The sequence below is a fragment of the Cynara cardunculus genome, assembly GCF_001531365.2.
Source record: "Cynara cardunculus var. scolymus isolate 2C chromosome LG 14, CcrdV1, whole genome shotgun sequence".
In the NCBI taxonomy this organism is placed as follows: Eukaryota; Viridiplantae; Streptophyta; class Magnoliopsida; order Asterales; family Asteraceae; genus Cynara; species Cynara cardunculus.
In genome coordinates this window covers 11501188-11527004 of record NC_037541.1, presented here as the reverse complement: position 1 = coordinate 11527004, position 25817 = coordinate 11501188, and the positions used below count along the sequence as shown (strand labels likewise).

General features: G+C 37.9%; 1 protein-coding gene across 1 annotated transcript in view; it reads right to left on the bottom strand.

The window, feature by feature from the left end:
• Positions 1–593: 593 nt before the first annotated feature.
• LOC112526504 (protein transport Sec1a-like) overlaps positions 594–25817 on the bottom strand; it is a 33772-nt gene continuing 8548 nt past the window's right edge. The window contains exons 5-21 of the mRNA XM_025136801.1: positions 16393–16443; positions 16208–16304; positions 16042–16074; positions 15237–15365; positions 12763–12951; positions 12592–12675; positions 12430–12528; positions 12281–12351; positions 11563–11659; positions 11143–11268; positions 10971–11066; positions 10415–10531; positions 10225–10305; positions 4771–4937; positions 3399–3519; positions 3234–3323; positions 594–1662 (exon numbers count right to left, since the gene is read on the bottom strand). Of these exons, the coding sequence (XP_024992569.1) occupies positions 1624–1662; positions 3234–3323; positions 3399–3519; positions 4771–4937; positions 10225–10305; positions 10415–10531; positions 10971–11066; positions 11143–11268; positions 11563–11659; positions 12281–12351; positions 12430–12528; positions 12592–12675; positions 12763–12951; positions 15237–15365; positions 16042–16074; positions 16208–16304; positions 16393–16443 (1687 nt within the window). The 3' untranslated portion in view covers positions 594–1623. The remainder of the gene's footprint in view (positions 1663–3233; positions 3324–3398; positions 3520–4770; positions 4938–10224; positions 10306–10414; positions 10532–10970; positions 11067–11142; positions 11269–11562; positions 11660–12280; positions 12352–12429; positions 12529–12591; positions 12676–12762; positions 12952–15236; positions 15366–16041; positions 16075–16207; positions 16305–16392; positions 16444–25817) is intronic.

Genomic DNA, 25817 nt, shown 5'->3' with positions numbered 1-25817 from the left:
ATTTGTAGTTACGGAGGTTCAAATGCGATGACTCCGAACTATCTGCAAAGCAGGTGGTCGTCCTGTGGCAAAAAGCTCCTAGCTTATGATCATCCGGTCGAGACTTTTTCAAAAAGCTCAAAAAAAAGCCAACTTATTATCCAGAACTTGTCTTTACAAGATCGCATGCGGCCTTAGTTCTCGAACTAAGTCAATCAAACTTCCAAACAACCAACGATCAAGCCAAGTAAAGAGGATACAACAGACAATTGGAATACAATGTATTGCTTGAGATAACTTACAAGAGAGTTTAGAACAATAATTTGAGGTGTATTAACCTATTTATACTATTCAAATGAATAATCTAAGAGAATAACTATCAAGATATTCACAAGAAACTATTTAGAGAAGCTTCTACATCCTTCCATGGGGAAGGCTTCCACCCTCCCTTGTAGAGTCTTCTAGAAATCTCTTACAAAAGTCTTAAATCCCTCTTGAATAATGTGGAAGATTCCGGATTCCGATTAACCTTCGAAAAATGCGTTCCATGCCTGGCCGGTCAAGTTATGGTTGCCAAACATGGCCAAAAGAGCAATGTATCTCGTATCCTAATATAACATTCATAGATTGCGATCTGTGCTATAATTTACAAATCATGAAAACAAATACCAAAAACACATCGTAAATGACACGTATGGATCGAACTCCTGAAAACGTAACTTGTTAATAAATTGACAAGAAAAGAAGACTTCAGTGACTTGTTGACGACGGAATTTAAGAAAACACCCGTTATTTCCTGCTTCTTGCTAGTTTATCCGTGAAGAAACTAGAAAATAGCGACTAGAAACCTCGGCCACCTAACGGTTTATCTGAAACTCCAAAGAATTGGTAGCAGTAACATTAATTGTTGTATGTAATCAGTAAGGTGTATGCATGTATATCGCTGGTCGTCACTACCAAAAACATGGTTAAAACGGATAAAAATCTTGTGTTTTAAATTCTCACGTCTGATTCATGTCCACCAATCACATGAATACACAATCACTTGACTAAAATATATAAAAATCTGATATGCGTTGCTTTCGTTATGGGGACGATGATGGAATGTGGGATTTTGATGACAAATTTTTAACCTATGGTCAGTTTCCGATGGTAAACCAAACCAAAAATAACCGATCAATGGTAGATGTACAACCAAGAGGGGCCAATGTATTTCTTCTTTTGACCCCCAAAAGTTTATAAAATAAAATTCCGACCCCATCACAAAAAATTTCATGGATTCGCTACTGCATCGAGTATCTCCCACTCAGAAGTAAGAAGTCAGTTTCCGATGATATAGACATGTTTATATGGGGGTGGTAGTCGTTGCTTACACAGGTTTTCTGGTTGTAACTAAATGTGTTAAATTTCTAACATTGATTTTGTATTCATCCCAACGGATTTTAGCATTTCGTGATAGAAATGGGAACCTTAGAGACGAAAATAAGAATGAAAGACAATTACCAAAATGAAGCACTGCAAAACTTCTACACAATTTTGTTTCATCGGTCGTGAAATTCTATATGAACATGATATAAGAAGTGATTAGGAAAGAGGACTAACCAGATACAAATCTGCATGAATAGTGTAAGCTGTATCTGGATATCACATTCCATGTTCTTTCATGGTAAGCATCTTCAGTTTCTGCAACACATAGAAATTGGAAAAAGATGAACACGGAAAAATTAGAAAACGAGCATTGCTTTATAGAGCAAGATTAGATAAGAACTATGAAAGTGGAATATGTTTATGTAGTGATCAACTTGAACAAATTTGTCTAACCATTAGAAAGTGATGGAAGCAATGAAACAATGTTTGTTTTCGCCTTAATTAGTAAGAAATGTTTGGATATGACTAAACCAAGCCAAACAAGCCTAGCATGTACCATCCCGCAGGGATCATTCATGGTGAAGATCCCAACATGATCTACTCGGTCAAGTCTGATTAAAGCACTCCAACCAACCCAACAAAAGAAGTAATCGTAAACCGCCACCCTTCCGAATCCGGTTGTGGGGTCTAGGAGGGGGGAGATGTATGCAGACTTGACCTTTGGCTTCTATCCTAAAGAATAGAGCAACTGATTCCATGAAGACCTCCACCGCTTATGCAAAGTGTGCGAAAAGAAAAGATAAAGCTTGTAAAAAGAAGTTGCAGGACTCGAACATAAAAAGAACTTCAAAATATGAAAGGCATTGCAAATATAGAAAACTTTTAGGGTGCATTTAGTACCCGGACAAGACATGAGAACTTTGGTAAGATATGACTAAATAGGATAAGACTGGTAAAATGACCACTTTACCCCTAATGAGTTGTTTATATCTTTTCTATATTCTGAATAATATATGTAATTTGTTAAAACTATGATAAAATAAATATTTTTTATAACAAAATATATCATTTGAAAGTTTTTGTCAAAACAATTAAAATAACACCAAAATATGAAGTTTATTAGTTTCCAATTTTTATCGTACACTTTTTCTAAATTATTATTTTTATCATTAATATTTAATAAATTACATAAATTAACCAAAATATAGAAAACGTATAAAACTAATATTTTGATGACAATAAAGTGAAAGTTTAAAGAGGATAAAATAATAAATAAACAAAGAATGGATTGTAAAGAGGGAGACGTATTTGTTGTTTTAGAAGAGAATTAAACTTTATTTTAAGGGTATATTGGTAAAATATAGGCTTGTTCCACCTTGTTCCATACGGTAAGGGAGGAACACACCTATTCCACTATGTTTCTGTCCGTTTCACATAAAAATCATACCAAATGTGGAACGGTGATCCATGTTCTGTTATGTCTTGTTCAATGTACCAAATGCACCCTTACGGATTAGAAATAAGCAACAACATTAAAAACAAACAATATACACAAAACAAAAGCTGGTACGAGAAAGCATAACCAAGGTTGGAAATGATTGAATTGGATAAACCACCGTATATTTATTATGCACGTTCAGTCATCTTATTTCAGACATGTGTTGGTAGAAACAGAAAAAAGCCCCTAATTTTCAATAGTATATTAAAAAAGAACCATGTTAGTTGACGCTCTTTGTGTGGAATTCATTATCCTTTTACATTATAGCGTTCTTTTTGTTGTTTAATAAGAACGATGGTTTACTTGTGATAAAAACCCAAATGCAGTAACTTCAAAATTCAATCACTCGGAAAAATTAAATTAAAAGCAAGAACGAAGAAGTTGTTACCGTGAGGTACATTGGTGGATCATCTAAACTAGTTGAACCCAACACAACTTCCCTCCTGAGTTTAGAAGTAAGCTTGTGACAAACCCGCAGCTATAGACAAACAATGAACTATCTTTACGAACAAAGGCAACCAAAGAGAAATGAAAGAAAACCTCAAATGTTTACCTCAGATCTAGTGGCACCGCCGATTATAAAAACAAAAATTCGCTGCCCCATGTGTTTTAAATCATTAGCTGCATTTTTCTGCACCGAGTCACTGCAAATACGGTTAGAACAATGGTAATAACTGAAACAGATTTGCAGAGTTCCATATCATTAAAACAGATTCAAATGATTTTTCAGCATCTAGAAAGAGTTAGATTTAGGTGATGATATGAGTGGAAATTAGATATGGGTCATAGGGAGATCAAGTCAATTAGACAAACCAATGAACCATTAGTAGAGCTTGAACTTGAGCTTGCACATTGGTGAATAAAGTGAAACTCCCTAATTAAGATTCTTGTTAGCATAAAAATAGAAAATGGGTATTGATAGACTAAGGGTCTGTTTGTTAGCATCTTAATAAGCTTAATAGACTCACAGCTTATTCGGTCAGCTATACATGACTGTTTGGTAGTGACTTAATAATATAGAAAGTGGCTTATTCAGTAAGCTTCTAGGATGGAGCTTTATGCAGAAACCCAAGTTTCTCCAAACCTACCCCTCCCAGTTAAAAACACGTTCCTTCCATCTAGGGAAAAACTTTCCCAAACAAAAACCTTCCCAATCTATACAGACAGATCAATCCACACAGACAGCTTTATCATACATAACTTAATGAAAAACCAACCAAACATCCCCTTAAATGATGCTTATTTAATAGAAGGAAGAATATCAAATAAATAGATTCAATCAAGCTGCTTATGACTTCATGTTAAATGTGCCTCCAAATTTCTTCTTCCTTTGATGTGGCGATACTTGGGTCTTGCGACCAAGCTCGCCAAGCTAAATTGCATCGAACGGTTTTTCTTGCCTTTTCTAGGTTATTTTGGTTGTTATCAGCTACGAATATATATGTAAAATACTCCCAAACCCCATGGCAAACTAGGTGCAGAATATAAGGTTTTTTCATTGTTTCTCTATTCAAAGCATTGTAATCGTCATTGTGTTTAGTGGACTTCTATTGTTGCTCTCATATACCCATGGTTTTCACCATTTTTGGGGTTCCACGTAAATCCCGGTATCATGCTCTTTCTTTTTACTCTTTATTTTTGTGCATCAAGTTTATTGCTTTCTTGTTAGCCATACATGCTACATTGACGATCTGGTTTATTTTTCCACATTAGAACCATTTGTGACTTCAACTTTTGAATCATGCCAATTGACACGGTAAGTACCTATACACAGAAGTTCGCAGAAGGATTTCCATGAGACTGTTGACTTTTCTGCCCATTTGACTTTGACTTGTGTGTAGCTATTCATTGGGATTGTGTTGTCAACAAGATTAGATACATTAATTTATAACACTTTATAAATGAAGAAAAATCAGTAAAGCTACCTATCATCAGAAGCTTTTCCAGGTGCCGGTGTCCTCCTTGATCTCCTTGATTGTTGGGCGGCAGCCCTCCCTGCTGCATGACCAGAGACCCCTCGAGTGCTTGGGTCATTTATGCATTTGTACTCGTCCTTTGGCAGCTCATGTTTGTCGATTTTTTCAATCAATTCCTGAATGATGACATAAGTCGTGATATCCAATCACTTAAATATTACCATTATCATATCATAGTAATATCACTTTCAAAGTATTACATAACGAATCTGACATGTTTGTACAGAAAAAAACAACAGTGTCAATGATAATGTTAGAATCAGGGGATGTTTACCAAAAGATTACAGGGTAAGTGCTTACTGACAAGAATCACCACCTTCACTTACCTTATTGGGTAATATTCTTGGGCATCAAAATGGATTGTTGGTAAGCTTCTTTTACCCGGTAAGAGTCTTATTTCTCACTTATCAGGTAAGCTTATCAGTCTTTGCTATGCCTCATACCAGGTGAGATTTTTGGTCCTTGCCATGCCCACCTGCTAAGGCCTAAGGCAAGTGACACCCAATAAGCACTTACCCGGTAAGTGTTTTGTAAACTGCCCCTCAGTTCAAGTACAACACAACAGCAGATGAAAACAGAGTTCAGCACAAGTATCTGGTGTGGTACAAAAATTTAAAAGGAGAATTTCTATCACTGTCCATCAATGATTTATGCCTACCCTATCATTCATACTTGTTGAATAAGTGCTTTAAATGCAGCAGAGCTATATGCAACTTCGTTTGCGTCTTAGGAAGTCGCTTATGGGGTCATCGGAGCAACTCTTGGTAAATCAGAAGTGACATGCTACGCGATATCACAAGTTGCTCAACGAAGCTGCCTACATTTAAGCGACTTCCTATGTGACTTGGGCAAGTCCTCCATCAAGTCGCCTGCTGATGTGATCATGGAAATGACCGAAGTTGATCAAACTTATTGTGAAGACTTCTCAAACCCCATCCAGATATCTAACGGTCCAATTACAAGAGCTTGGGCTAGAAGGATTCGAGTAGCTTTGAGTAGCAGTGTTGGAGAACTAATGTGCAAGGTTGAGGCACAGTGAAGTGACGAAAATGAGTCTATTCAAGATTGGAAGACCATACTAAGCAGTCCGCAAGACTAGCTGTGATAACTAGGTTCCGGTTATATAATTTGAGGTAAATTTTGAAGTTTGGTAATTTAATTAGATTATGTGATTAAGTTATGTTATGTGATTATTATTATTATCTTATATGATGCATGTGATGTATACATACATGCATACATATATGTGAATGTTAGGAGTAGAATTTTAAATTATTAAAATTCTTTCACCGCCTTTTATAGCGAAAAGGGGAAATTCTGAGATGTGATGTCACTTACCATTTTTGGAAAGAAAGGAGAGAGAATTATGTGTGAATTTGTTAAGCTGAGAAGTTGAAGCTGTGATCAAATTGCTGTATAATTCATCTTCATACGTGTTCATAAGGTGAGTTTTACAAATGTTTTGGTGAATCGGTTTATAATACTTTTTGGTAGAAATTGTGTTATATGTTAGTATTTTTTTAAAGTTATACCCGTTTTTGTTAAGTTTTTCATCGCACACTGTATGGTCCGATGAGGACCCTTATCGCACACTGTGTTGTCTGATGAAGGACACTTATCGCACAAAGCGCTGTCCGATAAGGACCTTTATTGGACAAGGCATCATCCGGATTGGGTGTTCATCACCCAATGGTTTATCCAGTGTGAATGTTCATCGCCTGTGTGTTGTCCGGTGAGGGTGTGTTATCGCCCAAGTGTTAGCCGGATTGAGTAATTAGTATTTCAAGTGTTGATCGGATTGGGAATTTCATCGCCCAAGTGTTGACCGGTGAGGATAGTTATCAGTCTTAGTGTTGACCGGTGAGGATAGTTATCGGTCATAGTGTTGACCGGTGAGGATGTTTATCGGTCAAAGTAATGACCGATGAGAATGTTTACCGATCATAGTGTTGACCGATGAGGATGTTATCGGCCATAGTGTTGACCGATGAGGATGTTATCGGCCATAGTGTTGACCAATGAGGGTGTTTTATCTCCCAAAGTGTTGAAATTATTTTAATACCATTCTTGGCTAAAATTATTAAATTTGAGATTTGATTACATTTTATGAGGAAATAAAGGTGGCATATCAAGGAGAGGTGTACCTTGGGATAAAGGTGACATATCAAGGAGAGGTGTACCATGGGATAAGGGTGGCATATCAAGGAGAGGTGTACCTTGGGATAAGGGTGGCAATTGTGAGATTTGTGTTACAACTATAGCTCTTATTGTCACATCCATAAGATGTGATAATTCAAAGTTAACATTTCTTTGTGATATGAAGACTTGGAATTATTGCTCTTATTGAAATGATAACAATGATGTTATTGAGAAGGGGAAAATGACTTATAGCCAGAGGCATAAATTGCCCGTGTTTCGAGTAAACAAATGTTTTTGGGATATTGGATATTGTATTTCAAACTGTTCAAGAAACCGGAGGGTCTTTGGTTATCATTAAATCCATTTATTGTGAGTTTATAACAGTTCCTATTTTAAAAGCTTTAGTTAATAACCAAGAACTCTAGGTGGTCATATTTCTTTATATGATTTAGAAGTTTAGATTATAAGCTCTGATCTTTATGAGTCTTAAGAGCTTTGGGAATTTTATATCAAATGATTAAGAGAACCTGAGTGGTTGTATTTTCCTGAAGTGGTATCTCCTGTGTGGTAAGAATCGTGTTTATAACTAGCAATTTGTTTGTGATACTGGAGTTATATTTTATGAAAGTTGTGAATGTTCAAATGTGATTTTATAACAGGTTTTGGTGATCTTCACCCTATTAATTACAAAGAAAGAGATTTCTCACTAGACCTCAAGGTCTAACCCTCATTTTGTATTTCAAAAATGTGCATTGCAGGTTAGGTTTTGCCAAGGGATAAGGGGAAGGGGAAAATGTGAATTTTCCTATCATGCTTATGTGATTTATGAAGAGTTGTGTGATATTTGTTGGATTTTTGGAATACTAGTTTTGTATGTCAGTTATGTACAAGAATGTTATATGTGGAGAAATTTTTTGGGTTGTAGATTTTGTAAATGTTGTATTATAACTTCTTGTACTGTTGGGACCGAAGGTGTACAATTTGTATTTCTTGATATATGAAATACATGGTTATATGCAAATGTAAAGTATGGGGTGTTCTTGGTTTAAAAATGCGCGCATAATGCGCTCTGATGCGCTGGAGGTAACGCATCAGATGGGCTGATGTGAAGCGATTCCATGATGCACTCGCATCACCTACATATCACACGATGCATGCATCACCTATGCATCAACGCATCCTGTATGTTTCGTGTTTGGGCTACCTTTTTCAGTTTTTAGTTGGGCTTTTTAGTTGATTAAAAATAGAACATGAGACTGAATGGTGACCTAATAGAAGAAGCCGACAGCCTCTAATAGAGCATCAAGAGGGAGCCAGAGAGTAAATGATGATGGGCCGGGTCCATCAAGAACTAGAAGTGCTAGAGGAAAAGGACAAGCTCTTCAGGATGAAGATGATGAATTGGAGGTGGAAGCATATATTAGAGGGTTTGATAATGATGAGGGAGATGAACCCGTGTTGGGGTTTGATGATGCCGATCTTGGGGAGTATTAGTTGGTCACTTGGTCATTTAGTTTAGGGATTGGGGACTATTAGACATTTACTTGTGTTCTTCATGGTAGTAGTTTGTGTGTTGTGTTATTCCGATTCACGAACTTTTTAAGATTCTAATGCCACTTTTTGAACTACTTTATGTTATAAATGAAGTATTTTGATAGGCAAGTATTTTTAAGGTAGAAATTGATATGTAGAATTAATTTATAAATATTTTTTGAATACCAGGCGCATCACGTGCGTGATGCGAGCGCATCAGCATCACGCATCGGCTTCCGGGACCCTTACTGCCTCGGACCGCATCGCGCTTTTTAAAACCAACGGGGTGTTACACTAGCAACATATCATCGTCCAAAAAGGCCCAACCCGAGTCCAAAGAGTTTAGGGAATCTCAAATCCCTTGAAATTTGGAAAGGATTAGTAGCATTTTAAAAAGGGAATAGTATCCTACCTGTATGAGAAGCATACTTTCCTATTATTAACAGGTTTCTTCTAGGTATTTATAAGGACTTTTGTAGTTAAAAGGCATTCACAAATTTTATCAAAAAGTTTGTGTGTGTTTTCACCTCTTGAGTTCTTGATAACTTATTGAGCTTCAAGAACTATGTTCTTGACATATCGATTGATACACCATTTTTGGTTATGGCCTCACTCGACTATACCAAGGTTCGATTCTCTCTGTTGGGAATTAGGTTGAGGTTTTGCTCCGCCTTCTCTCGTGATTCCAAGGTTTGAATTTCGTTATAAACATCGGGTCAAGGTCTTGCACTAAGGTTCATGTTTGACTGAAGTCTGGGGTCAAGAAGACCATCCTATTGGGATAGAAATTGCAATCCCGGGTTCGTACCCCCTGTGGCTCAAAAATGGAAGTGGGTGAGATCTCAAGCGAGTTTGAAGTTGCCTACGTGATTGAATGAATTTAATACTATTTTTTGGAAAGAGGATGGCACCTATGGAAAATGTTATCAAATTCAATGAAGAAATACACCTATAAGGCGTGGTACTACCACCCACATGCATATCGATTCAGCTTATTAGGACAAGCCCTTAAGTCGAACCGAAATGCACTAATCGACCAAAGTGAACAACCTGAATAAGTCTCGAGCGAGTTTGAGGTCACCTACACGATTGACGTGATTTAATGCCACTTTAGGTCATTAAATGAACAAGCCCTAATTTGTGCATTTATCCTCTCCACGTTAAATATTCTCCCATATACTTTGTTGCTTTCAAGATTCTTCATTATTGGGATCTCCAAGCATGGGGCAAGTTTTAATACAATGGACTTCTCGGTAGTCTCTTTCGCCTGTGGTTTTCGTCCGATATGGGTTTCCATGTAAATCTTTTATGTTCATTTGTTATACACATTACTGATTTATATTGTAGGTTGTGTTGATATTTCTTCGCATACCAAGTGTTTCTGCATATTGTATGTCCCGGTATGGCAATATTGTTGGTATTGAAGCTTTAGCGAGGTCAAGTTTGGGCTACATTATGTAGTTGAAGTTTTGTGTTATATTGCTTTCATTTTTCTCAGCACTTGTAAAGTAGCTACTCCAAATCCATATCAAGGCATCACACATTACTTTATAATCTATCAGAAAAGTGATTTTGTATAAAGAATTCTTTTTGTTCAAGCCGTTACACACACATAAGTTGAGAACCAAGTACTAATGAAAAAAGCTTTCTAACATATCCTTGGTACCACACAAAATATCAATCATAATGCTAAGTTGTAGATATAGAAGTTGAAAGATATGGTTGAAGTACCTCTAGCACGGGATAGAATCGGAAAAGTGCCCATGTTTCTTCTTCTCCTTGTTTATCCTTCCTTAGTGCATTGTTTGCTTTCTGATAACCAAAAGAGAACATATCAACTCTTTGAACTTGAACATGTCATGATGTAAGAATGTATCTCGAGTTACGTTCAACAATTCTCTTCAATACATTTTAGAATTACCTTTTTATCAAAATTGAGGAATCCCCCTTTGGTTTCTTGTTTCTTTTTTTTAACTGGTCCCTCAAGCAATCTCATGTTATCTATCATCCTCATATCGTCATGCGACAAATTTGCCAACTAAAGGGTACAAAGAAAAGAGATAAAGAAGTAGAAAACAAAAGGATTGTAAGTAACTATGTTGTCAACCACTTCCCCTTAAAATGTTGGGCAACAAAAGCAGTTCAAGATGACGATCAATGATACTTTTTAGTGGCTTCAGATTTATTGAACGCAAACTACTCACCACATTTCCATGGCGACGGTTGTGAGCAGGATATTTCACTTGCTTATGTTAGATTTTGCCTTCATAAAATAACAAATTTGATTTCTAGTCACTGAAATTGCTCCATAAAGCAATGTGCACATTCTTTTTCAGGTCAAGTCCCAAAATTATGTGAACAAGTCTCAGTTTCTAATGATTTAACACCAATTACTACGACTCTTGCCAAGTCATCGTTCATAAAGTGTGAAATAATATGCCTAATTGACAGAAATATGGTGGGAATCAAGTAGCTACCTCCATAAGCTTTGCTCCGTTGTCGCCCTCAAACTTTTCAGGATCAGCTAATGCATAAATCATCATTAATCGTAACATATTTTCAACATTTCCATCCTGTAAGAGGTATAAAAACTGTTAGCCAGAGAAAAATATCAGGTCCCAACCGAAGCTTGTCCATCCACCAATTCACCTCATTTTCACTTAAATATTCAAGGAGTTCCTTGTGTCCAGCATCACCAAAGACAATATCCTGCTCAATTTGACCAAGATCTCTAAGCCCTTCTTCACTGATTACTGTATTAATTTTCCCAGCAATCTGATTTAAAGAGGCAGGTAAATCAATCAGTCCAGAAGCATTTAACAGATGAAAATCCTACCAGTCCTTATATTTTTCCTCCTAATTGTGTTCAGAACTAATACAAGATAGCTGAAGATAACATAAGTTATATAGTGGTATACAGGTCTTATTTCTTGAAGCAAAGTTGTGTAGCAAGGGTATGCTTTGAAGCCTTCCATCATGCTTCATATTACAAGGAAATGGGTCTAAGATGGTTTTATAGTACAGAGATGAGAACACTAAGGGAAGTAAGAAAAACTAATAGGAACCAACCTCTACATGGAGTGAAAGCTTTTCCATTTGTTCATTATATGCAGGCAAATCTTGAACCATTTTCTGTATGTCTCGTGTAGATAATTCACTACTGTCTCTGCATTGATGTCAAAATTTTAATGTGAGAAACTCACAAGGGAGTGATGATAAGAAGTTGCATGTCTTTCTCTTCTAATAAAAGAATACCCACCTATCTTCAACAAAATCTTCTGACAGTCACATGTAAACTAGACATCATGTTCCATGCTGAGTGATATATGTGTCATGTCCAATTGTCGATATAGAGTATATTTAACTTTAGTACTTTTCTTGCAGAGACTAACATGATCTAATAAAAATTATATGCATACCATTCTAATAGAAAGATAGCGATCAATGGCACAATCATTTTCATAGGATTACTAACATCATGGGGTAGTAGATGTGAGGCTATATGGAGTTCTCACATTTGAATGCCACAACCATGGTCCTTATGCAAAGACAGCTTTTGGTTAGAAATGGTGCTATAGTCTCAAGTTGTATATGCTTATTTATCATGTCTTGGGGAAGATCTCTTATCAAATATTGTTACTTCTTAATTGGTTTGGGATCTTCATTCAAGAAAGATCTGTACTTTCTCTTCAAAAGGGGTTGAAGAATTTCAGTTAGTGAATATTTACTTATTTTGCTTATAGAAAAAAAAACAGTGATTGAAACACTTCAGATTGACAGAACTAACTTTTGTTGTAGTTGTGCAGCTTTGTTTTTTGACATCAAATTCTCCATCTTGTCACTCAATCTTTCACTAGCCTGATATGGCATCAAAAGAAAAAACATTAGAATTTGTAATATTTCAAAATGAAACAGAAAACAAAGCTGGAGACATACTTCTGCTATATGCAAATAACGCATTTCAAGCCAAACAGGATCATGATCTTCCAAAAGGAACTCCTTTCTCTCAGGTGGGCCACCAGATTTACTTGGGACCTACAAGCTTTGCTATTCTTAGATGCTACTCAACCGAACTAAAAATTTCCTTACAAAAGGTACCTCCATCACATATTTGTTCCCATCCAAGTCTACTAGATCATGGCACATTGCATCGTAAGTCCATTCATGAATGATGGGTGCAACCTGAACTTGTGCAATGTGATATAGACAGTAAAATTCCACAAACTACAAAGAAGAAAAGGAAAAGAACAAAAAAGAAATTGAAATTACCAGATCAACAGATCTATCCACAATGAGCAACTCACATGTTTCAATCTGTGGATAGTTAGGGATAGTAGTTTTATACGAAGAAATGTATTCCCAAATCGCCGAAGCTACCTTTGAAGGAATTGTATCACGGAATGTTGTCCCTGTAGATCCATCCACGTCCTTTACACGGTACCGTACAACGGGAAGCTCCTGAAAACAAGCATACATTTAACAAACAATTCAAATACGAATATTTACTTAAAACAAGACTTCTGAAAAAAAGTATGGCTTTTGATTTAAATCAACAATCAAGAAGTTACTTCAAAGGCATTATCTTGGCAGGCCACTCTTTTACTAACAGCTAAGGTTACTCTTCTGTGACATGAAAGTCACGGGTTCAAGTTATGGAAATAACCTACTTGCAAGTGCAAAGGAAAGGCTGTGTAACAAGGGTTCCCTCTCCAAGCATCACAAAGTTGATCATTGGTGCACAGTGGTCACTCTTTACTAGCTTTATGTTTATCTCAAGAAAACAATAACCCCCGATGAAAATACTTGGGAGCTACCAACGCCAACAGAAGCTCTGCTGTTGACAGCTGGCATCCTTGGCCATTGGCAGCAAGCAACTGTCTCGCCTCTATCCATTCTGTCTGCAGAACAGCCTACTCCACTGTATTTTCACCATCTTCTGCAGACCATAGCCCCTCTAGAGACCTAATCACACCATGTATTAGGTCCTACCCCTCTCACTCACCAGCTAACTGTTTGCAACTTCAAATGATCATGGTGACTGTTGCATAAAGGCATCTCCTGCCTAGTTTGTTGCTGACGAGTGTTGACTCCAGATCTATCCCAGACCTGATTCATCTTATCCAGATTGGCTGTGCCCTGTTGCTAACTTCTGTCCATCCTCTTGAATACACACAAGCTGCTGGTCTTATGTTGTTGTGAACTTTTTATTAATTCCAGAAATCATTCCTGGTCAGGTTATAAATTTTTTGCCTACTCAATATCACTTCTGTTTACGCTGGATTGATTGTACCTGTTGATCTGGCACGATCCATTCATGAGTTTACTAGCTCTCAGGTTTATAAATTTGTTGACAACAAAAATTACGGGGAACAAAGCTACGATGCAAAACAAGGTGATGACAATATCGTTCAAGGTTTAATTATTGTTCAATTCTCAAATTCCCTGTGAAACTGAACTCTAATATGCTGAATGAAGCATGTTCGTTGAGACCTCTCTTGAGAGCATGGACATTGAAATGCATTTGATCAAGGACCTATCAGAAACTATTTTCTGGGATTGGAAACTTGACAGTGGTATTGGAATCACGCTTTGGAATGGATATTGCTCAAAACCACCCAACCATGAAAATATTATCAGTCATCATTTTCGGTCAAAGCCTCCTATCTCATGCGTATTTCCTGAGCTGATTGATGGTCCATGGTTCACAATATTTTACCAGCTACTTTTCCTGAACAAAATGGTAAACAACTTCAATATAATTTATATGTTCATGGAAAATCTGGTTTGCGGATACATATAGCAATAAATAATGTGAAGCACCACCGCCAGGGGTGCTGCCACTAGAACCCCACAAGGGGGAACACCCCCTTGACCCCACAAGGGGGAACCCCCCGTGTACTCCAAACCACCAAACCCGTCTTTTTAATGCTCAACCTTGAATCTTTCTTCTATCTCAACTCTCAAGTCAATCCCAATTACACCAAAATGTTTGATGACACTAAAATCACCAACAGAACCACAAGGGTGGTGCCTGATTGGTTTGAGCTTGGCTCCAAAGGTCAAAAATACCGGGAGGTCCCAGGTTCAAATCCAAGGAGAAATAAAAATCCCATTGTGGCCACGGAGGTTCAAATGCAGTGACTCCGAGCTATCTGCAAAGCAGGTGGTCGCCCTGGAATTAGTCAGCTCGCATAGCGGGTTGGATATCCAGGTTAATCAAAAAAAAAATATCAACAGACATATCATACAGAGGATAGACTCGTGCCAAGCTCAAGTTGCCGAGTCTTCTTTGATGCAGGTGAGCTTGATTAAGCTGAATTTGAGAGCTTGAATAGCTCAAAAATATCCATTAGAAATGTGCTCAATAGCTCGATTCAAAGATATACACCAAAACTTGACTATTAGTTTGAAACCAATTTAGATGAATCTACACATACACATACATATACATAGGGATAAAGAAACTTGATGATGATTCAACTCAAGTTCTTATAAATTATAAACTCAAACTTGACTCATTATACATTTCGAGCTCATATTTGTACTTGAACTCGAGATAGTTCGATTTGATTGAGTTCGAGCTTGAGTTATTCAATAAGAGGGTGGCTCGCTTACAGCCCTAGGATCAAACTTGTATAGTGCTAGTATGTGAAGTTTAAATGTACAACATTGTGAGCATTCATTACATTCCAATTTTATAAAAGATAACTTGGGCTACCACAATAAAAGTCTTGTGTTTTTACCTTAAGTGAAGCAAAAACAGTGGCAATGCGAGTAGCCATAGATTTTAAGCAAATATTGAAATCGTGAGAATTCTCAGCATCCTCACCATACAGCTCTTCTAATGCTCCTCCATGATCAGTCAAAAATGCCTACGGTGAAACACAGACAAAGTTCACATTTTCAAGAATAAAAAGGAAACTAGAGATGGAGCATGTCGAAAGTTCGTCAAACTTTGTGCTCAATTTTCTTAAAACAAGAACTATAAAGCATATATAATTTCTGCCACAGGCGAATCATAAAACCAAATATATGTAGAACTTGTGAAGTTGATAAAGTTAACTTGTGAAGGGATGCTCAAAAAAAGTGGCTCAAGAAAGAGGAAAATTTATCAACAAGAACAAGAAATCAGGAGAATATGATTCAGCTGGCACTGTGGTAAGCAGCAAACAAGTGCAGAATTTAATATGATTTCCATATATAATTGGTTAGAACTGAAGGTGGAACAGGTGTAACAGTCTCTCAAACGAATTTAGATCTTGGACCCCCAAACAGTTTTCTATGATAATTAAGGTCTTTTTCATTTGGATGCAAGAAAATGTGGGGGTCTGTCTCTGGAGAGTTGGAAAGAGAACATAATCAATATTGGAGCAAACAAAAGGGGAGTAAAATACGAAAACATCCTCAATACTTTAGGCTAGGATGGTGAAATGCCTTCACAAAGGAATGCCAATTCTGCATACTAATACCTAACTATGCACCATAATCAGAACATAAAACTTAAAACCAAGCCATTAACTTAAAAATATTTGAAGGATTTAATAGTACCTGATTGTCTATAGGAAAGTACTCCAAGTTCATCTGCAAGTACTAATCAAATAGAGTGAAAAACTAATGTTCACACATGCGTCATCACTTGGTATTTACAGATGGGTGTCATTTACAGAGGAAAAAAAATCATAAATCAGAAGAAGAATAAGATGGTAATGTTAACCTCTCTCAGTGCACCTACGCGTGGCACGACACTTGTATCACCTTTGATTCTACCAACAAAATCCTTTGGGATAGAAGCACTGAAAAAAACAAATGCTCTGCCAACAGAAGGATGAAACGAAGCCATATGAAAAGGAAAATAATAAACAAGGCTTCATGTCATGGAAATTACAGCTCTTCACATACTTCTTATACAGAGGTTCTCTCCCCGACATGTCAGATATAAACATGATAAGGCTGCAAATGGGAGAAAGAAAAGAGTAAAGCTTAGTTTTTTTACAAGCTATTAAGAAAACGGGAAAAGGTGAGGGAAATTAGTGAAGAAACAATAAGTCTAGTTTACTTGCAGCATATAGAATGAAGGAACATGCATAATGCAAATACTGTTAAGGAGTAAAATGTGATATCCATCAAATAAAGGACGATGCCAACTGTGAATGCATATGAACATGAAGAAGATTAGGCAACAAGATTGACATACTCAGAAATTTGAGCTCCTATTGCGGATATAAGCAGAAGTCACTGGTAGTAGAATAATGCTTCCGTTATGGTTGGTTCATTAGGATTTAGTTTACTTCCTTGGCCTGGAACCAAGGAAATCAACTCAATCCTGAGGAACAGAAAGGACATAACAGAAATGCTAAAATGAACACCAACTCTAGAAACCCCTAAGGATTGACCTACTGGTAGTTCATGTGGACTCGGTGACTTCTTGTTAGAAAATAGGATTGTAGAAGGAGAATAAGTGCAGTAAATCAAATGATTAGGACGTGAGAATCACTGTCCTTAGGATATTAATAGCCCCCACTAGCAAGGTTGTTTGGGTTATAGGCTATGATACCCCCAGGATTCCTTAATCATATAAGATACATTCAACAACAGAATATATCTTCCATGAACATATGCAGAATTATTATTGAAGAGAATAAGATGATTAAGAGAGAGAGAAAATGATGAAATGATCACACATATAAATAGGTTTGTGTTAACAACTGATTGTGGATAAGAAGTAACCAACATTTGGCTTTATCCAAATCAGAAAATCGTGAACAAATTGTCAAAAACGGTCAGAAAAAAGGAGTCCAGAGGCTACAGTGAGTTAAACTCACGTGAAACTAGCGTGAGACATAAAAGTCTGATGTTTGGAATCCGCTAGTGCTATCTTTTGACCATTTAATATATGTGTAAAATTCACATAACAAGGCCGAACCATCCTTAGCTAACTGCCTACCTTGATCTCTTAAACAACTCTACAAGTTGTTTAAAGATTATAAACTAAGGAAGAATTTATCACTCTACCAATGTGGGACAAGTGATATGCCTCAACTCACACATATATATATATATATACATATATATATATATATACATATAGCTATCAATACAACTAAGATTCTACTGATTTTCCTATGTGGGACAATCTTTCAATGAATCTCACTATGAAGACTATATATACAACACTTATGAAGCATCAATTCTAGGCTTTGAATTCCACTAGGTGCTATTTCTCATCGGGGACCATGCCGGTAGATAGGAAGGCCTGAAATTTGTCCGATCCACGTGGAGGGGGATTTTGCATGGATCTTGTAATCTGCAAGAGTTCTCTATCAATTTCAATATGTTTCATACAAAGGTATACATAAATGATACGCCCCAGAGGTTCAGGAGAGTTTATCAGAGATGTCGATAGGTTGGATGGAAGGATAAGGCTAGCTGGGTTTATTTAATTATTTAAATTAGGATAAGTCTTTGTTCGAGTATTTGAGTCTTTTTAGGATTGTTTATTTGGCAAGTTACGTATTTGAGTCTTTTAAGGATTGTTTTTGTTAGCAGGACACTATAAATATGGTGCTCCATTGATTGTTTTTCCTTATAAAATTAATAAAATAAGACCTCATCGGTTTTTAGGAGATCACCTGTTCTCGAATTCAGGCCAAGTTCATATTATTTGGTATCAGAGCAGTTTGGTTCTGGTAGCAAGATGGTGAGCAATACCGATCGGATCACCAATTTGGAAGCAGACATGACAAAGATGAGAGAGAAAACAGAGGCTAATCGCTTTAAGAACGCGATGAAATTCCAAGAAGTGTTGAAGGCTATTAGTGACCTAACTCTGGCAGTCGGAAAGAATGAATCGAAGAAAGATAGAGGTACGGGATCAAGAATCGGATTTAGGTCATTATCTGATGATGAAGCTTCTGATGGAAAGAAAAGCAACTGATTTGAGGGCAAGGGGCAGGACCCTTTGGGCGATTTCAGAAAAATTAAAGCTCCTATTTTCGACGGGGATGACCCGTATAGGTGGATCTACCGGGTTGAAAGATTGTTTGAAGTTCAAGGCGTCAAGGAGCATGACCATCTAAGGGCGGCTGCAATATGCATGAATGGGGCGGCTTTGGCTTGGTACCGCTGGTGTGAAGGGGACGATCCTTTCCACTCATGGAAAGATTTGAAACAACGGTTGTTAGAGCACTTTCAACCGTCTCAAGAGGGAGGGGAGTATAAGCAATTACTGGTAACTCATCAAGACGGGGTTGCACGTTAATATGTTAGTAAATTTGAAAAGATGGCGGGGCAACTTGGAGATCTACCAGAGAAGAAACTGGAGGAAGCATTCATCAATGGACTCAAACCAGAACTCCGGTCGGCAATCAGAGTCTTGCAACCGGATACGCTAGCACAAACCATGAAAATTGCAGTCAGGATGGACGATAATAAGTTTAGCATGGGAGGATCCAAGGTGGGGGGAGGTACGACTAGGGTTCCAAGTAACCGCCCTACCTATACCACCTACTCCGCAACCACGAGCGACAAGAAGGGTGGCACCAGCACCGGCACGACAAGACCTATGGGACAATTCAAAAGATTAACTGATGCGGAATTCACCCATAAAAGGGCAAAGGGGTTATGTTTTCATTGTGATGAAAAGTTTGCACCAGGCCATAGGTGCTCCAACAAGACTCTCCAAGTGCTCCTGGTGGATGAGGAGAGTAACCAGGAAGATAAACCCGAACTAGATCACGCACACCTCGACACTATGGAGGTATTCCTGAATTCGGTCAGTAAGCTTACCCCACCCCAGACTATGGAGGTAACGGGCGATATCAAGGGAGTTCAGGTATTGGTATTTATCGATTATGGGGCGACGCATAATTTCGTGTCCATAGAAGTGGTCGACAAACTCGGGATGGAAGTATAGGACACGGGTGCGGTGAAAGTTCGATTGGGAAACAATATGATGGAGCAGAGTTAAGGGACTTGAAGAGGGGTTGTTTTAACACTACCGGGGCTCCAAATTGTAGAAGATTTTTACCCTCTGAAATTGGGAGGATCAGACATTATTTTGGGCATCAAGTGGCTACAGACTTTAGGAGATATAACGGTTAACTGGCGGGAATTAAGGATGCAATTTCGGGAAGGCAATTGAGAGGTCACCATTATGGGCGACCCAAAGCCATCAAAAACCCTAGTTTCGTGTAAATCAATGACTAAAATACTGCAGCGAGAAGACATGGGATTCGTGGTTCATTTGAGCTTAGCCGAAACGACCCGGGGTCCACCACCACCACCGACCCCACCTTTGGTTCAAACCCTCATCCACAGCTTTGATGATATTTTTGAAATGCCGCCAAGGCTGCCCCCGTCTCGCAGCCACGAGCATGCGATAGTGCTATGAGAAGGTTCTTCACCGATCAGCGTAAGGCCGTACCGTTACCTGCATGCCCGGAAAAACGAAATAGAGAAACTTGTGCACGAGATGTTACAAGCAGGAATGATACAGGCCAGTACTAGTCCCTTCTCCAGTCCAGTATTACTCGTGAAGAAAAAAGACGGTAGCTGGCGTTTCTGTGTGGATTACCGAGCGTTGAACAAAGCCACCGTGTTGGATAAATTCCCAATTTCGGTGATCGATGAATTGTCGGACGAGTTACACGGGGCGGTACCATCAGATCCGAATGAAACAGGAGGGCGTGCCAAAAACCGGATTTCGAACTCACGAGGGGCACTACGAGTTTCTCGTCATGCCGTTCGGTCTAACGAATGCACCGGCAACGTTCCAGTCATTAATGAATAAAGTATTTCAGCCTTTCTAACAACGCTCTGTGCTTGTTTTTTTTTTTTTGATGATATTCTAGTTTATAGTCGATCCGAAACAAACATGGTCAAGATTTGCAAGAGGTTTTTGAAGTGTTGCGAGCACATAAGTTGTATGCAGATAAGAAAAAGTGTTCATTTGCACAGAGACGTATTGAATATTTGGGTCATATAGTTTCAGAAGTTAGCGTTACTGCAGATCCGGCTAAAATCGCAACTATGGTAGAGTGGGCCATTCCTACGACCTTGCGGGAACTTCGCGGGTTTCTAGGGCTCACGGGTTATTATCGAAAATTTGTAAAAGACTACGGAAAAATTGTTTGGCCTTTGGCGGAACAATTGAAGAAAGATAGTTTTAAGTGGACTGAAGCAGCCACAATAGCTTTTCGATAGCTACAAGACGCAATGACAAGAGTACCTGTTCTGGATCTTCCGTATTTTAACAGAGAGTTTGAGGTAGAGACCGGCGCGTCAGGGTATGGGTTAGGAGCGGTTTTAATGCAAGCAAATCGACCCATTGCCTTCTTCAGTCATGTTCTAGGCAGCCGGTCTAGACTTAAGTCTGTATATGAATGAGAACTAATGGAGATAGTAATGGAAATCCAAAAATGGCGCCCGTATTTGTTGGGGAGAAAATTTGTGGTGCGCACCAATCAGCGGAGTTAGAAATACCTGTTGGACACTGAAGATCATCAAAGATGGTTGTCGAAATTGTTGGGGTATGATTTTGAAATTCATTATCGACCAGGCAAGAAAATAACGTCGTCGATGCTTTGTCACGAAAAAGCACCAACCCAACACTCAATGCATTGGTCACATCTTCTCAGATTAATTGGGCCGAGTCATGGGCTGCTCTAGAGGTCGATCCAAAAATCCAAGCTCTTAAAAAATGAATCTTGGAAGGTCGAGAAATACCATTTGGTTATGAGGTACAACAAATCCGAGTGCTTTATAATAAGCGTTTGGTGTTACTACGGGGGGTCTGCATGGATTCCGCGATTATTTTAAGAATTTCATGAGAGTGCAATAGGTGGTAACTCGGATTCTCAGAGAACATACCAACGGATGGCAAGGGAGATGTATTGGGTTGGCATAAAGAGCGAGGTTGCAACGATGGTGGCGGAATGTGACATTTGTCAAAGACAGAAGTATTCAGCTATGGCTCTAGGAGGCCTTTTGCAACCGCTTGAATTGCCCACCTAAGTCTGGACGGAGGTGACCATGGATTTTATTGACGGGTTACCCATATCTAAGGGATTTACAATAATTTTCGTGATAGTTTAATCGTCTCAGCAAATATGCTCCCTTCATTCCCTTAAAACATCCACGGCAGCCACTGTAGCCTTGATTTTCTTAAGGGAAGTGGTGTGTTTGCACAGGGTACCGGAATCAATAGTGTCCGATCTGGATAAGGTCTTTTTGAGCAACTTTTGGAAAGAGTTGTTTCGCATGCAAGGTACTACCCTGAAGCGCAGTACAGCTCATCACCCGCAAACAGGCGGGCAAATGGAGGTGGTGAACCGTTGTCTGGAAACGTATCTGCGTTGTTTCGTGTCCGATTCACCAACTAAGTGGGTTAAGTGGCTATCCTGGCAGAGTATTGGTACAATACTTCATTTCATACCTCCACTAATACCACCCCATTTCGCATATTGTACGACCGTGATCCACCCCATTTGTTGTATTGTGGAAGCTTGAGAACACCGGTCAGCGAGGTTGACAGATATTTGGAGGAACGGGATCGAATCCTCCAGGAATTACGGGGACACTTGCTCAAGGCACAACAATTAATGAAAAGTAAGGCTGATCGGCGTCGGAGCGATGTCCAATTTACCATTGGTGATCAAGTGTATCTTAAATTGAAGCCGTACCGGCAGCATTTGATTGCACGTCGTCGTAATGAAAAAGTTGGCTCCTCGATTTTTCGGCCCATTTACCGTTTTGAAGAGGATTAGAAAGGTTGCATATCGCCTACAGTTACCAGAGACTGCCAGAATTCATTGTCTTTCACGTATCACAGTGGCGGCAAGCTATAGGCAACCGGCTTGCTACCCCCACACTACCAGCTACTTTAACAGAGGAAATGGAGGTCTTGTTGCAGCCCGAACTTGTGGAGGGGGTTCGTGAGGGGCCTACGGGTCAAGAAGTCCTAATCAGGTGGAAGCATCTACCCGAGTATGAGGCTATGTGGAGACTGTCAGACGCAATGAACCGTCAGTTTCCTGATTTCCACCTTGAGGACAAGGTGCGTGTTTGGGAGGGGAGTAATGATATGCCCTAGAGGTTCGGGAGAGTTTATCAGAGACGTCGATAGGTTGGATGGAAGGATAAGGCTATAGGTTGGATGGAAGGATAAGGCTAGCTGGGTTTATTTAATTATTTAAATTAGGATAAGTCTTTATTTGAGTATTTGAGTCTTTTTAGGATTGTTTATTTGGCAAGTTACGTATTTGAGTCTTTTTAGGATTATTTTTGTTAGAAGGACACTATAAATATGGTGTTCCATTGATTGTTTTTCCTTAAGAAATTAATAAAATAAGACCTCTATCGGTTTTTAGGAGATCACCTGTTCTCGAATTCAGGATAAGTTCATATTAATATATTTATACAAGGGATGAGAGAAGATAATGTCTCTAGTTTTCCTAATTCATAATGATATTGTTTTCATACCACTCTCCTTCAAGTTGCAGCATAGATATTGATCATGCCCAACTTTAGTCATTATGGTCATTACGGGTCTCATTACTATTATTGTAAAAACTGTCTCATTCCTAAATGATCTTTTTTTCTAACATGTCTAGTTGTAATGAATCTTTCTTCGATCACACCAAGGCTTTGATGGAAGTTCATGCATAGCCATTTTTTTTAGTAGTTGATGTGTCCATACTATAAGTCAGCCATTACCCTTTATTTTGATTCAGTAGGAAAGCGAGACACCACATTTAGTTTCTTACTTTTTCATAAAACCAAATTTTTCCTGACAAATACATTATCATGAGGTGGATCCATAGTCATCCTTGTATCCACCATAATATGTGAAAAATCTTCAATTAGACTAGTGAAGCATTCTACCTTGTGTTATAACCAAAACCTGGGTTGAGGTAACTTATACGCGATTATTATATGAAATATGTGATAAACATGCATGTTAATTATAAATATAAATGCATGGATGGTATGCATATATGCGATAACATGATTTTGAACATACATGAGGTAATATGTCGTGAAAAGATTATTTTAACATATAAAATACAACCTTCATGGTTAAGAAAGGTTGATTTTATAATAATAAGTTTCCACCGCCCAAAGAACTCTATTTTAATATATATAAAATCCACCACCGCCTTTGTTTAAGGTGGATATATATATATATATATATATATATATATATATATATAAAGAAGGTAAAAAGATAAGAGCTGATCTTATCTTCATTTTTGGGAAAGAAACCTTTAGAAAGAAAAAGGTGTGAGTGGCGGTGGAAGTGTTCTTGAGAAGAGTTTTACACCAAAGTGATTTGAAGATTCTGTGTTATTTGAAGATCTGTTGTGTGTCATAATCTGCAGAATCTGTATTTGATAAGGTGAGTTTTGATAAACTAAAACCTTCATATTTGTAGTTATATAAACTGTTGGATTTGGGAGTTTGTGATATTTTGAAAGAATTGGTAAAACTGTTTTCTAACAGTTTGAACGAAGTGTTGATGATTAGAAGTTTTGAAACTGTTTTGAAAAGATAAAACAGTAACTGTGCTTTAAAACAGTTTTGGAAAGCTGATATTCTGTTTTAAAAGATTTACAAGAGATTTGATATGTGGAAATTTATGAAAGAACAGATTGTTCTTGAGTTTGAAGGTTTTGATGACAAAACTATTTTTTTTGGGAACCATTATTTGTTGAAAACTATAGAGTACATCTCATCAAGACGGTTGTGACTTCGGTCTGTCTTTGTTTGGGATTAATCTATAGATTTTGATGAAGAAATAAGGGTGGCATATCAAGGAGAGGTGTACCTTTGGATATAAGGGTGGCAATTGTGTGTGGTTATTATAGCTCTTGCTATTATGTCTTTTAAAGATTACAACATATTTGAGTACTTACTTCTTTGTGATTTAAGGACTCAGAGATGTTGTTCTTATTAGAGATGATAGTATTGATGTTATTGAGAAGGGGAAAACTTGGCCTGTGGCTATTGGTTTTGAATATAAACTGATTTTTGGATCAAGTGTTTGGATACAGAGGAACCAGAGAGGCTCCGCCAGAGGGGTTCTGTATACCAGAGGGTTCTGGGCGTTGATCTTGGAAATTATGCAAAGTCTTTACTAAATGTTTTAGTTGGACCAGAGGCTCTGTATCTATAGATAAGAGCTTCTGTGTCAAAATCATATTTTAGAAATTTTCAAAAAGAATTTTATACTTGGAAAGTTTGCTTACAAAGAAAGACAAACCAGAAGCTCTGGTTGGCTTATGCAGAAGCTCTGGTTGACCTACGTATGTTGAACCTGGTTGAAGTTTTGTGTTTTGAAGCCAGAAGCTCTGGTCATACAAGATCTCTTCAAAAATGTATTTTTAACTATGAAAAAACTATTTTAATATCTATGAGTTTGATCTATGAAATTATTGAGAACTCTCATCGAGTAAGAGGTTCTGGTTGGCTTAACCAGGAGCTCTGGTCCTCTTGTTTATTGGAAATATTTTCTAAGTCTGCCTATGGAACCAGAGGTCCGATGGACCCAAACAGAACGCGATTTTACATGTTTAAATGTGAAACGACTTTAATTGAATAACTGTTTTGGTGCTTATCACCCTGCAACAACATGGAAAAAGGGAATCTCACTAGACCTCTAGGTCTAACCCTCAATTTTGTGTTTTCAAATATGTGTTGCAAGATTTGCAGAACATAATGATAATAAAGGAAAAGGGAAAATGTGAATTATTTCCCTATGTGCTTAGCTTTATGAAGATCATCTTTGGATATGTTTTGGAGAATAGATGTTATGATTGCAAGAGCATGTATTTTGGAATTTTCAAGTTGTGTATTTTGTATTGTGGACTCTTGTATTATGGACCTTTGTGAGCTTGAACATGTATTCTAAGAATGAAATATGTGTTATATGCAATGTGAATTTTGGGGATGTTACACCTTGGCATGAACATGGCACCCATAAAATAATCCTGGTCATGGCCCACCTTTAAGGTAGCAAAGGATTTGTTCTAAGAAGGGTCCAATGGTTAATTTTTGGAGAAGACATAAATCGAATGACTAGAAATGCAATGTCTAGTCATGTTACCATAAGGTAACTAAGCTTTCCAACAAGCCGGTTGTATCTTTTAGGGCCATTAAATGGTTCTCAACCATCTTTCCTTTCTTAGGCATGCAGTAGGAGTTATTGGGTGCTACATGGTTCAACCCCAATTTTTTATTTTCTTTTAAAAATATCATGAACATATTTCCAAATGTGAGGAGGGCGTGTGAGTCTTTGGCCTCCTAGGAGGTCAAGGGTTCAAACCTCA